This window comes from Eleginops maclovinus, chromosome 15 (assembly GCF_036324505.1).
Source record: "Eleginops maclovinus isolate JMC-PN-2008 ecotype Puerto Natales chromosome 15, JC_Emac_rtc_rv5, whole genome shotgun sequence".
Lineage (NCBI taxonomy): Eukaryota > Metazoa > Chordata > Actinopteri > Perciformes > Eleginopidae > Eleginops > Eleginops maclovinus.
This window is the reverse complement of record NC_086363.1, coordinates 13,818,210-13,833,263: the sequence shown is the minus strand read 5'-3', so window position 1 is coordinate 13,833,263 and position 15,054 is coordinate 13,818,210. Positions and strand designations below refer to the sequence as shown.

General features: G+C 40.9%; 1 protein-coding gene across 4 annotated transcripts in view; it reads left to right on the top strand.

Annotated features, from left to right (window-relative positions):
* Window positions 1-15,054, top strand: part of plcb1l (phospholipase C beta 1-like) — a 111,847-nt gene that overhangs the window by 26,090 nt on the left and 70,703 nt on the right. For all 4 annotated transcript variants that reach the window (XR_010167524.1, XM_063902458.1, XM_063902457.1 and 1 more), the window contains exon 3: window positions 3,603-3,671. Coding sequence is in view for 3 of the 4 variants with exons in the window: in XM_063902458.1 (XP_063758528.1) it covers window positions 3,603-3,671 (69 nt within the window). In the remaining variant the exon portion in view is untranslated. The remainder of the gene's footprint in view (window positions 1-3,602; window positions 3,672-15,054) is intronic.

Here is a 15,054-nt window from a genome sequence, read left to right as displayed (position 1 = left end):
CTTTCTTTAACTCTGTCACTTTTTCCTCACACTGGCACGTCCCCCTAGAATTCGCAAGCCCCATATATGTACTCAGTTGCATTCAAAGCACCTTGTGAATAATGTCTTCCCGGTTAGCCTCAAGTCAAGTTATGCATTTCACATTTCATACACTAGTAAGCTCACCGCTCTTTAAATGAAAGAAAAGCAAAAGTAGTCTAACAAAGGAACTTGTTATATTGGATGTACAAACTGCCTGAAGCTGAGGCACAATTGACAACAAAATAACTCATAGATCAATGAATGTTCTGCAAATAAACACCACCCTCCTTGTTTACTAGCCATAAAAAAAATGGGTTTAATTTAAAAGAAGAAAACGGGATGTTGCGTGAACAGCAGAGATAGACAATCAGGCACAGAAAACAAAGCCCAGGGCCAGCGTATGTTAAGTATGTTCATTAATTTCTGTAGTTTCTCTCCCGTTAGCCCTGCGTGCTTCCTGGACGTGCATTGGATCTTAATAGGCTTTGGATCCCTGCTTCACTGTTTTGATGTTCACAGAAATGCCCTGGGAGAGGGAGGGAAAATAGAGAGGGGCAGCGCGAGATGCAGGGTGATAAATATAGACAGATGACAGAAATGAATGATAAAGAACATATGTCACAAGAAATAAATGATGGGAATTGAACTGGAGAAATAATGACCAGACTGCCGGACCGAAAGAGCAAGCTTTCATAACTAACTGTGCACTGTCTGCAATTATAAATCCAAGTCAGTATTAATAGACGTCACTGGCATCAACATCAATGTACATCTACATAATGAGCCAGCCTCTGCACGCAAATGCTGACCCATGCTTTACTGTAATAACTACACGTGTATGGTCTTAGTCGCACACTGTGTGAGCAGCTTGTCCCCCATACATGCAGTTTTCTTTACCTTTAATGACTTGTCTCGGCTCTGTAGGTTAACACTCAACCGGTGATGCTAAACCAGCTCAGAGCTGTTTTAAAAGTGCAGCGCCGGAGGGCACAAAAAAGGACCCCATCAGCGAGCGGCTTCCTGCTGCCCCGCTGTTCCACCAGGCTCCCATGCCGAGCTCCATCTCTCTAAAGAGACTTCAAAGGCAGGCATTTGCCGAGCCGATGTAGGCGTTAACCTTTGACTCAGAGGCTCTCTCTGTAAAAACAGGGACAGCCTAATTGATGCTATGCGCTGCAGAAATGGAATAACTTGTCCTTGTGGATTTCAGCCATAGAATAGAGTGCTTTAATTCCGTCCTGCACAGTAAGCAGGAGACATACAGTGGCTGTGCGTCTACGATAGCACATTTTTATGTTTGCATTTATGTGACTTTCTTTTTCTTGGTCCAAGTTCATGTTTTCATCATTCCAACTGTTCCAGGTAGCGTAAACAACCAACCACTAGGGTAGGTATGGATTTGTAGATAAGAAAGAATGGCAGGGTGCAATTTCCACAATCCTCATGGCCTGGAGATGGTCTGATAGCGGCGTAGCGGCTGAAGATTGAGTCAAGCCCCCGTCGGTCCTTGTGTTCCGAGATAATGCAGAGTGGACCCACAGTTCACTCTGGTTAATTTTCCACCTCATGTCCTGGCTCCCGCTCAGAGAGATGGAAGGAACGATAATCTACACTGAGAAAGGGGATGTGGTGACTGAAGGAAGGTGGCAGGGGCCCTCTGTAGGATTGCATTTTGTGTGTCTTTACTGCTAACCACATTATAGTCTCTTAAAGGCACAAGAAGCTGAAAAATAAGAATGAAACAGTCAATGGATTGAAGGAAAGGACACACGGACGAGTTAATGTTTTTCTGTGATGTGTGTCAACTTATAGATAGACACATGTTGCCATTAAGGCATGTGATTATAGGAGCAAGACACTGACTTGTATAGCTATTTAGCCTCTTTTTGTTGTTACTTTTTGTCTCTTTGTGGGCATTACACATTTTTCTCTGGTTTTGTGTCAGTTTGTATTTGTAGTGGCATTTTCGAAGTAGTTTTCTGCCAGTTTTTCGATTGGCCAATTTGTATTAACTTGGATCTCCTTTGTAGATGCTTTGTGATTCTTTGTAGTCAATTCGTGTCCCTTTTGTCATGGTTTTATGTCAATTTGAAATTGTATTGGTCTTTTTAAAGTCATTTTTGTCTGCGGTTGTTTTGTCCCCTTTGTCGTCATTTTGAATCCCTTTGTAGTAGATTTGTATCTCTGTCAATGATGCAAAGTAACTTAGTAAATTTACTCAAGTGCCTCAGTTTAACTTAACTTGAGTATTTTCATCATGTGCTACATTATACTTTCGCTGTTTACTCCTCTACATTCCTTTTGCAGCTTAGTTATTAGGTATACCTAATAATAATCTACCATCCATATGCAAAGTAATTCAAATGAAAACATCTCCATGATGAAAACATTGATGGGCCAATAATTCTAATACAAGAATTGTACAGTATATATGTATTTTTGCAATTGGCCAGTTCGTTTCTAGACAGAGGGTGAAAAGAGGGTTCCCTTTAAGTAAAAGATCTTAGTACTTTCTCCACCTTTGGTCTCTTTGTAGTCAATTTTGTGGCTCTTTATGGATGTTCTTCCTAATTTTATAGTCGTTTTGAGTTACTTTTTGTCTCTTTGTAGTTGATTCAGTTTCTTTGTAGTCATTTTATGCTTCTTTGAAATCATTTGGAGTCTCTTCCTTGTTCGTACGTGCCTCTTTGAGGTATATGCCTTCCAAAGGAATGAAGGAAAGTTCAATGCTTTGCTCTAAGCTGTAGGAAGCTTTCCAAAAGCATATTGCTTCATGCTGTCAATGTGTCTGTCTTTGCGTGATGTGAAATGTTGCTTTAAAGCAGAACAAGAAGCTAGTATATGGCCTCCCACACTGTTGTATTAATAATGAGTTTACAGTTGAGCCCAAGGTTTCCATTGAAAATGTTCATAAATAAATCCTTCTTTAAATATTATGTTCCATCCTTATGTTGATAATCATGGTGTATTCATTAGAGGGCCAATATATTTTTTATTGCGAGTTGACCACCTCTTGCATGCCTGACTTCAGCTATGCCGAGACAAAGTGTTTCGACCCTGCAGCAGAACATTGTGTATGCATTTTGCATCCAAACCTGTATTTTTCCTTGCCAGCATTGATTCCTGTGTTTTGCTACAGCTGAGGATATGATCTGACATGAAACACAATCTGTGCCTTTTTCTGTTTCTGGCATGTCACACCTTTAGTTTTTTTCAAATCCAAAAACCTATTTTAAGCATCTGTGCTCGTAAAGAGCAAGTGCTCATTAGGACAGGTCAACAGCCAACATGGGAACTTAACACGTTTGTCCTTATTTTTGCACAATGACACTTCTGTAGGGCAAGGTGTTATTAGGTCAGCATCTAAATGCACTGAACAACTCCCACATGGTATCCGGTATTCTGGCTTATATCACCCTAATGTGTGTTAAAAAAGGCTGCCAGCTACAGGAGGCTGTTTTTGGAACTGGAAAGGTTTCCCTTCCCCGTTGGATCCCAAACAGCTCCCGTGAGCATAGCCTATCCCCATTGTCTCTGAAACCTTTGAATTTACACTTGGCTATTCTTCTTCTTGTTTACAGGATACTGACCTACTGGATATAGCGTACATAAAAGATGCCAGAAATGGAAAGTGCACCAAATCGCCAAAGGTAAGCCTGCAGATTACTCATTTGTTAAATTGCTTTCCCACCCCTTATTCTAGCTTAATATACATATGAAACATATTCATTTAGATTCCTATGGGTTTCTGCAATATTGTATGTTGAATCATAGTTTTAATACTGTCCTTGTTTTTGTCTGCCTAGTCTCTGGGAACACAATGTGCTGTGTACTGAAAGGACAGGAGGGTTTTTTTTGGGTGATGATATGCTTTGTAAGTGTTTATTTCTGCACAGAAATGAAAGCCATGAGTGGGTGTGAGCCTAATCATGAATCAGACACTGTCCGCATCCTTTCCTCTGTGAACTGTGATACAGATAGGATTGAAATGAGTTAAGGTTGTTTTAATGATTGACACTTACACAAGACACTACGTACAAAAATGTGTTGTTGTGGTTTGTGTAGGAGGTGTGGTTGATGCGATTGTATTTCCTCTGACCTTAACATCAAATACTTTTGCATTGATGTGACTTTTGATTGATGTGTATTGTGGGCAGCTTTCATGGATGGTGTTCACATTTCTTCTGCACATATTTAATAGAGTTTTTAGGCGGTGATGTGAAGATAAAAGCGCGGAAGTGAAGATCAAATGACAGTGATGATTGACACACATCCCACACAGCACTAAGTACGTGGATGGTTTCCAGGGTTACCCAAATTGCTACATCTCAGCTAATTATTAGGCTTTTTTTTATTGTGATGAAGAATTTAAACACGTATTTTTCTAATCTGGCCTCCTGCAGCTGTCAGTGAATTTGGCACATTCTAGTGCAATTACAAAGCCAAATGTATTCCTCGCTGTTCATTTCCCACTTACCAAGAGCCATGATAAGAAAAATCACCTCCATTCTTTTCCACTTTCTTATTTTATATCCCCGCTTAATGACTCAATTTCAAATATCTGTCAGATCTGTTTAGTCTTGTGATGTGTCGCTGTTACATAGCAGCGGCACTCTTCATGGTTTTGACATAGTGCAGCAGGAGAAGCGAGTGGGGGTCGCGAACCACTGCTCTGTCTGGAGAGTGAGTAATGATGGAATGAGTACAATAACACAGAGAGGATTCATGCATCTCAAACAGCTTACAGAGTGATGCTTCTCAGGGAGGAGACATAACCACGTGACAGGTAAGATGGTCGAAGTATTTGAAATCCATTACTGGGTGATGGAGCGGTGCTGCACCCGGGGCAGTGTAATGGGAGCACCAGTGAGACACAGTGTCTGAAGACCTGATGGGATGAGGAGGAAAGAGAAGAGGAAAGGAGGGGTGAGTGATGAAGAGACTGTAGGGATGAGAGGAAGGAAAGCACAGAAAGGAGAAGGAGAAGCAAGGGGAGATTTGTATTTGAGGTCTGCAGAAGGAAGCGAGGCAAAGGATGAGTGGAAGGACACAGTTAATGTGAGGTCAGAGGAAGATGTCAGTCGAGAAGCACGGATAATTCCAGACAGCAGTTGCTGTAAGTGGACAGCACTTTTCATGGCTTGGTTCTAAAGCATTTCTCCTTGACACGTTTTAAGGATCTTGACAGAGCGGGGAAGGTTTTTTTCAAAGATCACCGCATTGTCAACTCCAGCAAAATGCACAAAACCAGTAAGGATTTTTTTCAAGTCAAACAAAAAGCTTATTGAAATTGATAATGCTTGATATGGAGAACATAATAATATGATTTACACAATTTCCGAGATCTGTATAAGTTGGCATTAGAAGATCTATATGATACAGAGTCCATAACATACCATATATGTGCTAAAATATACACTATTATGACTTTAAAATATGTGGAACAAAGCTGAATTGATCCTGGCTAAAAAAAAGTTGCCTTCCAATGAAAACCGTTGACACTGATTAATGCTATTTGTCCATTATTAAATCAAAGAACATAACTTTTAATGAGCAGGGAAGCAGCTCGAAAGATGAAATCCTTTTTAGCCTCAACATTTCCAGTCAAAACTTAATACCTATTTGTGACTGTCTTGTTGTTGCATCTGTTGGTTTTATATCGATATGCTCTGTACTCTTTTAAGCCCCTTCTGCTGGCGCTCAAGAGCTCCCTTAGCGGCGTTCATTCATCAATTCATGGAAATTGCTGGAAACCAACGCACTCGCCAAGACGAGATGAGATGTTGAACTCGTGATGACATGTCGGTGAAAAGCTTCAGAAGTGTCCAACTCTGATGCAATCACGCTCTAAAGACTGGCTGGAAAAAGGCAGATAGAAAGTCTGTTTCGGCTTGCCTCTTTTTAAACCGTTGTTCCTACCACTAAGTGACTACATATTGTCTTAAAGCACCATCGGAAATGTCTGTCTGAACAGCATTAAGATTTGGAGCACGCTGCTGTGTTCATCGGCTCGTCGCTGCGTGTGGGTGGCATGTCTGCCCTCTGATGAACTTATGCCACCCTGCCCACGGGCTCCTGCTACTAACTTATGATTCATACGTTTTCACTGTGAATACACACACGAATACACAAACACATTTGTGAGAGAGGAACGCTTCCAATCACTTGTATCTTGCTTACAGCTGAGGAGAACAACGAAGCATGATAGAAACAGTGTCCTTTGTTCCACCGCGCTCACAATGATGATGCTAATTAGCATGTGTCCACCCCATCATAATTCAGGCTGATTAGTTTGGCCGCTTGTCAGAATGACGAGAGGGAACCTTTGTTTGACGGGTGGCCTTAGAAATAAATCACACACCCTGAGGTCTGATAGTGAGCAAAGCACAGCGCTTATAATCATCCACTTCATTATACCCACAAATAACTGGCAGATCTCCATATCCAACGCAGAGAATTGAAGGCCAGCAGGAGCACTTTCTGTCGACTTTGAATCTGTATATTTATTTTTACATGGATGGTTATTATCATGGAAGCAAGATAGTAAGTATCTGTTTTGGAAGAGACACATGCAACGGTTATTTTACCGTGCTTTAGGATTGTGGGTGAAGAAGGGAACACCAGCATCCCTATATATTTTGCAGTATTACACATGACAAATGTTTATTTTATTGACATGGTTTCACAAGAAGTTAAACTGATTTGTAGACAAACAAGATGCCGAAGTTGTTCATTATAAAACCACCTGTAATTTCATTGCTTTTGACCTTGCATTGGTATTTGTTAGCCACCTTTATATAAGACTGCAATTCATTTTACTTCCGAAAGAGTTGCTAGTAAAATGAAACGTTGACAATTGGAAATAACATGCCGCAATTCCATATCGAAAAACTGGACGAACTAAACAAAAAGACAAAACCAACAGAAGGTCTCATTATTTACCTTCCAGATCGTTGATTTTTGTAATGCATTTGTATGAAATGTATTTATTCATACATTCTATAAATTACGGGGAAAACAATATGTGTGAAAGCCCCTGGCTAGTGTAACAGCCCCACTGTTCCAAAGCATCCATTCATATTGCCTCTTTATTAAATCAGCAGATTAGCTTGTTCCTGCACAGCTTGTTCCCTCTCCTCAGCACCAACCAAACACAGAAAGCCAATCTCATCTCCTGTACACTTTACCGTGCAACTAACTTTTACATTACTGTGTTCGGATAACTTCCACTCGGCCTCCTCTCTCTTGCTGAGAGAGGCATATTGTCAAGCCTTCGTCACTCTGTTCTCTGGAAGTGTTCTTCTATCTCAATTGTTCTCTCTCAGCAGAACTGGCGAGAGGAAAATGTAATCAGCATCTCACCATGCTGCTTACAGTAGGTGTCTGACAGACCAAATGGCATGCTTTCTCTCAGTCTCTTTGACAACCAAAAATATATATATGTCTTAGAAATGCCTAGCTTATTCTCTGGGCTTGTGTAGTTCGAGGGTGTAGCAGAGGGTGTGTTCATTCATTTTCGGAATTGAAAACCTCAATGGTTGTGTTATCTGTACCACAGACTTCGTTCTCAGACCTTATTATTTTTGAGTTAAGAAAACAAGAGAATTGGGTCTAAAAATGTGTAGATTCCTTTCTTACCCAGTCCTCCATGTGTTAGATGAACTATTTTGCCACCTGTGTGTTAAACAAGACTTGTGTGTTACGTAGCTCATCTATCCCATAATACTGACTGACTGAATGCGGCAGTTGGCTGTCTGTATTCTCAAAGACTTGGAGTTGTAGTCCAAACTGAATTGTCTGGTTGCAGTGTTGGTGAATTTCACAGACACCAAGGCATGCTTGTTTGTGGAGATTTAAATAATCACAATCAACCAAGAGGGGAACAAATGACTTTCTACGGTCCTGTCAAAGAGTATACAAATTTGGACCTGATGCAGGCGCTGTTATCAGCTGAAAACACACGGAGATCACTTACGAATCCAACCATAATCACACTGCTACAGTATGCAACAACAATATTGAAAGAATGATGCGTCTGGTGTAAAAAGATGGGCAGTTTATTGCTGTCTTGATAGTGAATACAAATGTAATGAATGGACTGACGTCAACTGCTGAATCAAGGCTATATTAATTTCCTCCGGTGCTATTTGTTCCTTCAGACTTTTATTGTGAGGCGAGAGGAAGTGACGGCTGGCTCTGTTACAGTCTAGGCTCAGAGCGGAGAGGACTGCTGCTAAATACAGAGCAGGTTGTGTGTCCCCAGCAGTGTAACAGGATCTGGGAGAGGCCAGCAGGCCATTATCACCACCGCTCTGTCTGGCCAACAAAGTCGGCTAAAGCTCCGTCTCCCACAGCAGTAAGTGCTAAACAACTCCTCGGAGTACACTGCAAGCTACTGTCGGGTGTGGATGTGCCCTTATCCAATGCACATCCAACCCGGCTGTGTTATGACAGTGTCCAAGGCACTGATTACATTGTTTGGACAGTAAACATGTAGCTGTTCATACAGTATTAGTGTCCTGGCATTTATTTTTGGATGGGTGGAGAAGCAGCTCCCAGATCCTCACTGCACTCTGAAAACCATTTTTGATACCCCATCATTAAAGGGAAAATACTATACACTTTTTCAGGTTCATTCTTGTGTTTTAGTTTTTTTCTAAGAACATGTTTATATGCTTTAATGTTGACCTAGACCCGTCTGAATATACGTGTGCGCACATTTCTTTAAGCCCTAATGTTGAATAAGCCCAGCTTTTCTGATTGGCTTTCAGGAACATTTTGCACACCTTTCTAAAGTTCTAAAAACCGTTGGCATGATTGTTGATAGTATGTTCTAATGAGGCTGTATGTGACATTGGAAAGTAAGCCAAAACTAAATGTCTGGTTAAATCCTATGTTTTTTTAGATGGAGTAAGCCCCAGGAAAAGTGAGCATTTCTTAAAGCTTAGGAAATAAGAAAAAATATTTGTATTCATAGGTTCTTTAAATGAAATACTACATGCAAGGCAGGCCTTTTTAAAATCTCCTCCAGTACAGTATTGTATTTTTTGAGGTTCTCCAAGGCTCTTGCTGTGCCAGTGTTTATTTCCATCATCGGTGCTGTCTTCTGTGTATCGATGAAGGACGGGGTCACAGTATGAGCTCCAGCTGCAGCAATCACAGCCTTTCAAATCCATCGATGTTACAGTGGCCAAGGCCTTTGTCTGACCCTGAGCTCAGCATCACCTCTGCATGACAAGATGAATTTCTGAGGAAGCAGGGAAATAGTAGTTCAGTGACAGTGCACAGTGTGCTTTGTATATTCTGCGCCGCAATGAACTCAGTATACTGTTAAGGGAAGTGTCAAGAGCAGTTACAAGATGAGTGACAGGCGGAAAAGATGTACTGACCTCTGCTGATATATTAAACGTTATTCAACAGTCCACAGCCGGGGATCAATGCAATCTTAAACAGCAGAATTGATGAGTGTTAAGGCTTGTGATTGTGCATTGTCATACTGAGTCAACTACTTATTTGTGTGGATGATATTATACTCGCTATGTAAAGGAGTTATTTTCAGTATGTTTCAATGATGTGTGCAAGGGCCTGTGTTGCCCACGTAACACACTAATATATATGCAAACAACATCGTTTCCCAGAGGCAAATTGTAATTCAAACCTGGTCTCACCTGCTGCACAACTACACAGCCCCCTGCAGTCAGAGAGAAATAACAGTTGATCCCTGCTTACAGGATGACTTGCAAGGATCAGTGCTAACCTATGAGATTAAGTCTAGATGGATGTTGGCAGCACATGTTGCTCTCATTGATAGGCTGTAGATTAGCGTCGCATGGCAGTGTATTGCAATAGCGGACTTCAATGGTCAAATCCTTAAGAATGGTAATTGGGCAAATGAGCACTGATGCTTTGAGAGGTGAGGAGCTGCGTGTATGAGGAAACTTTAGAGGGACAATCAATGATAATGAGTCTGTGCGAAGGCTATTGTTTGAAAGACTGAAAGAACAACAGAGACAGAGAGAGACTTTGTGTGTTTGTTCAGGAGAGAAATAAAGAGACTGAAGGAATTACATGTCTCTGGCTTTTAACTTGTAGTACAACACTGAAGTTCCTTATCTGTTGTAGAGATAAAGCTGAAACAATGAGTAACCATTTTTGAGTCATCAGTCAAGTACATTTTTTGGACTCGATTGGACTCCTTTGTTTTCTTCTGTGACATAGTGACAACACTACGTTTTATATTATATTGGCTAGGACATTGGACGTCATAGGCTAAGGGGTTGGACATCTCCAAGCGGTTGACCAATGACAACAGAGCCAGCCAGCTAACCAATCAGAGCAGACCGGGCGAAAAAAGGTGCTGCAGCACAGGCAGTAGGAGTAAATACATAATACAATAAATATATACATGTCACAGTTGAGGCACTACATACAATTCTCAAACCTGAAAGTGAGCATCATAGGGCCCTTTATGTTATCAGTCCCTCATTCATTTCAGCTCTATTTCACAGTTATTACGAATAGGTGAACCATAGTGAACCACGATCATCATCACCATTCTTTTATTTAAAAGCTTTAAACACAAGTTGTAAAAAATGTTGACACTTTGCTTGTTTTTTTAAAAAAAATTGTTTGTGTTAAATTTGTATGAATGGAAGTGTGGCTCGTCCTCCCTCCCTTAGCAGGCTCTGAGACTTTTTAGTGCACAGAGGCATGAAACATGAAGCATGAAAAAGGCATGTCTGTCAGTTGGCAGGGCCTGAAGTGAGTACTCCCACACAATCCATTTTAGACATGAATCACGCACACATACACAAAACATGCAAGCACGCACGGAATCATAACCATGCCACTTTGTGTTATGTAGTCACTGAAATAAACATGCCAGCCAATCATGCTAACCAAGCATGTATCACCCCCCCCCCCCCCCCCCCCCCCCATGTTTTGCTCTTTCTTTCTTTGGGCAGGTTTCCAATTCAGTCAAGTAAGTCTCTGCCAATATGCAAAGAGGACATTGAAAACCAATATAATTGCTCCTGAATATCGGTTCCATCAGAAGGGATCTGCTGCAGGGCAAATGTCAGATTGCAGTAAGAGGTGATATAGACGCATCGATTTTCATTAAAGAAAACTGGCACCCTATTTGTCAAAAGTCAAAAAACGGCAATTGATCTGTGTCACGCATCAATGTAACCTCAAGCAGGAATTGGGAAAGGTATAAAAAGAAAAACAAAAGGGTAGCATGATGGACCCTAGGTTTGACTCTTCAGTCAATTACTTAGCTGATCCTTGCACACAGATAAATTCCCCCGGTGTGAAGCTGGCCATCTCATTACTGCGTGTGGAGAAATCGAAGGTGATGCTTACTCTCTTCTGACTGCCTCAGACACTGCTCCTGTTCCTAGCAAATGTGAGCCCCGAGCTCCTGGACCAGGATGAATGAGAAAAAGAATGACTGAATGAATGAACAGATGAAACAGAGGCTGGGATCATAAACAGAGCAGCCTGTGTTGGGCGCAGGAGGAGAGTTACCCAAGAAGGTCCAGAGATGACTATCTTGGTGAAAAGGCAAGAAGAAGCACAATGGTGCACCTGTGGGGGAAAATTCCCAGCTTTATCAGAACTCCAGCTGGAACGTCTCAAACTATTTTCTCAGGAAAAGGGGAATTCCTCATTTTCATTGTGTTATTTTGGAGTGAAAGGGACAAACAGGAGAACAAGAGAGTTTGGATGTGGGATTTGGATCCGCCAAAACAAATAAGAATCATTTGTCACCCTAAGCTTGAAAAACACGCTGTTACCTCCAATGGTACAACACATTCACAGTGTTGTATCTGTTTCTCTGTTGTCCCTGTTTTTAAATTCAGTTAAGTCAACTGTGTGTGCTGCACATTGTATCAAATAAATTCAAACAGAACATTGGTTAGATACAATCACAAAGTCTCATTAAATTACAAAGCAGTTCAGACGCATGGCAACGGGAGAGGAACAGAAAAACAAAAGCATCAGTATAGAGAGGAAGTGCGGCAAAATCTAAAAGCAACAATATTATAGTTTACAGATTATCAATATAAAGGTTGCAATAATGGATGTTTGATCTGTATCCATGCAAAGAAACATTATAAGTTATATCACGACTGAGCAGTTAGCAGCTTGACTGGCAGTAAGAAGGTCCTAAAAGAACAAAAGTACTGAAAACCATCACCGTGGAAACACATGAATGCTGGATTGTGGGCCCATGGCTTCTTTTAAGTCGCTGAGCAGGTGTCAGTCTATTTCAGTGGAACTTGGCACCCGCCTTTGAGTCACTCGATGCTCCCAGTGAAATCAGATGTGACATTTTGGTAACCCGGCAAAGGTCATCACCGTGGAACTGGACCAGATCAAATAAGAACGAGGCGAGAGCTCTTAGACCACAGAGCAGAGATGCTGCAATCAGAAAGTCTGCTTTTGCTTGGTGAAGAAAAATCGGTGTCAACACAGGAACCCATTTGTCTTTTAGTTCCTACAGGCAGGGGAAGGCCTGTCCGCACTCGTAGTCTAGATAGATAGATAAATCTCTACTGGTAAGCTGAGCTCCAGCAACCCTTTATCCACACCACACGTCAAGTCTTCATACCCTCAGCCAGGATCTTGTGTTTTGGTGAAATTACTGACAAACTGCTGGTCAGTTTTTTATTAAACCTGGTGCAAGTGCGTAGCATAGGCCAAGTAAGGACCCATTTAAATTTGGAGCAGATGCCAATTTGGGGTTGATGCACTTTATTTTTCACTTGGCGGAGGTGTGCATTCTGTTCTTTGTTTTTAAAGATATTTTTTAGGCCAGAGAGGGGGTTTTTGGAGATGCAAAGTTGAAAGGGGGAGATAGAGGGGATGACATTTGGTAAAATGTTGGGCTAGCTCCGGAGTGGGCCGCCAGCTGCTATTATTGAGCTATCTGGCAGCACATATAGTTTTAAAGTGACACAAAAATGGAAATTGTTTCGTGACAATAAGTTGTTGGTGAAGTTAGCATTTCACTGCTACTTCTTGGACAGAAGATATCTGGATCACTGATCCATGACTTTTAGTTAATTATCTTAATGTTTATCCATGACTTTTAGTATTATTTCAAATACTCATCTATTTCTCCAGCTAATTTCACCTACATATTCATACAATTAATGTGATTTTTGCATCAGTTTAGCTTTTTTCTTTAGGCTATTTATTGTAAATCCACTATCTATTTATGTTATCTGGCTTAAAGTCAATTTAGAGTTGTGTACTGTGCAATCAGACTATTGTAACTACTTTTAGTAAAGATCTATCAGATGTCCAGCAGCCATGAATCTTACCAGTAGCTCATTTAACCAGCATCAGCCAGGTGACTAAAGTCTACAGAGATTCTAAGCAATACAATCGATGAATTTCTGTCCAATTGAACTGTTCTTCCATTGGGACAATCACTCAGTGTTAGTGTATTGAACTATTTGCCCCTTTTCAGTCATCAGGTTGGGATCCTAATCATTACTTAGCATGCTGATGTTTTACAGCAATTTCTTCATTTTTATTTGTAAAGAACAAATAAAAAATGTAGATAGTGACATTGCTATCTCAAATAGTCTCTGTAAATCAATGCAACTATTACAGAAAATGATCCCTGTGTATTAACACCCAGTGCAATGAGACTGACCAAATAATTAGTAGTAGTTCATTTCAGTATACATGTTTCCTTAGGAATCCTCATTGTCTGATCACAAACATGATATGAACACCAATATACACTGCCCACTCGCAGATGAGTATAGAATATATGAGGGGGATATGACCAGTCTGATTGTTCTGTTGCCATGGAAACCATAAGGTGGAGAGGACGAAGGTAGAGCTAACAAGGGCAGGAAAGGCTCTCTGACACACGGTAGCTTTACGTTTGACAGGAGCACATGGGACTGATCGCATGAGCCACTCATTAAGTCTCGTCTCACCGAGAAACCTCACACCTCTTCTCTTCTGTCTAGTGTGTTTGGGCTGAAAAGCATATCTCTCTGTCAATCTAGGGAGTGTGTTTAACTGCAGTAATTGGAGCAGCATTTCCTGAGATCTGTCACCTGTTCCAGACTTGCGATTCTCAAAGTGATTGAGGGACAAGAGTTTAGAAGGTACATGTTCTTTCTCTGCTCGACTGAACACTTGATTTTGTTTCGTTAACTCTCAGAGTTAGGAATGGAGTCCATTGCAGCATCTGCTCTTCAAACTCAGCACATGTGATGCTTGCTTGCTATTCTGTGGTCTGTGGTGCTAAATGTTCACCAATCTGCACTAAGAACAAAGTATCAAATGGACAAGGAGATATTTGAATCATTGGCGCAGCTTCAGAACCATTTCATGTTAATTTCCATGAAATAGGAGGAATAAATCTACATATAAAATTTTAAAAACTGTAATTTTGTAAGCAGAAAACTTAAATCTCTCTTAACGCTAATTGAAAATTATAATCACTCTTCCTTAGCTAATAGTTACAAATGCACATGAAGCAGAGCTAATGGAGCAACGGTAATGATCATTGATTTGTCATTGAAATGTATATGTCTCCTTTTTGAGGCACACTCTGCCATCGCATAGTTAAATAAACATCCAGACACGCCTCCAGGCAGGGTAGAGTTCCTTCCCTTTCCTCTTTAATTTGTTCAGATTGGAATGATCAATATCTACGGCAAGTTTCCCACCATACTGTTATCATCCATCTATTCATATCAGATATATGAGGGGAAGGAATTGTGTAGGATGGATGAAATGAGAAAACAGCACTTGGGAATCTGTTGATTGGTCACACCTTTTCCACCTTAACACCATTAATCACATAGGTGAGGCTGGGGGAGGTGGCACACATTGGTATGCTTTTTTTGTTGTGGTTTTATGTGTGTAACTGTATTTAAGGAACCTTTCATCTGCTGAGACATAAAGAGACAGCTGACCTTTCTCACTCCCTACAACGATCCATTGCAAGCACACAAGCAAGCCAGGGACTTAATTGGTTTTCGATAGTAAATCTCAGGA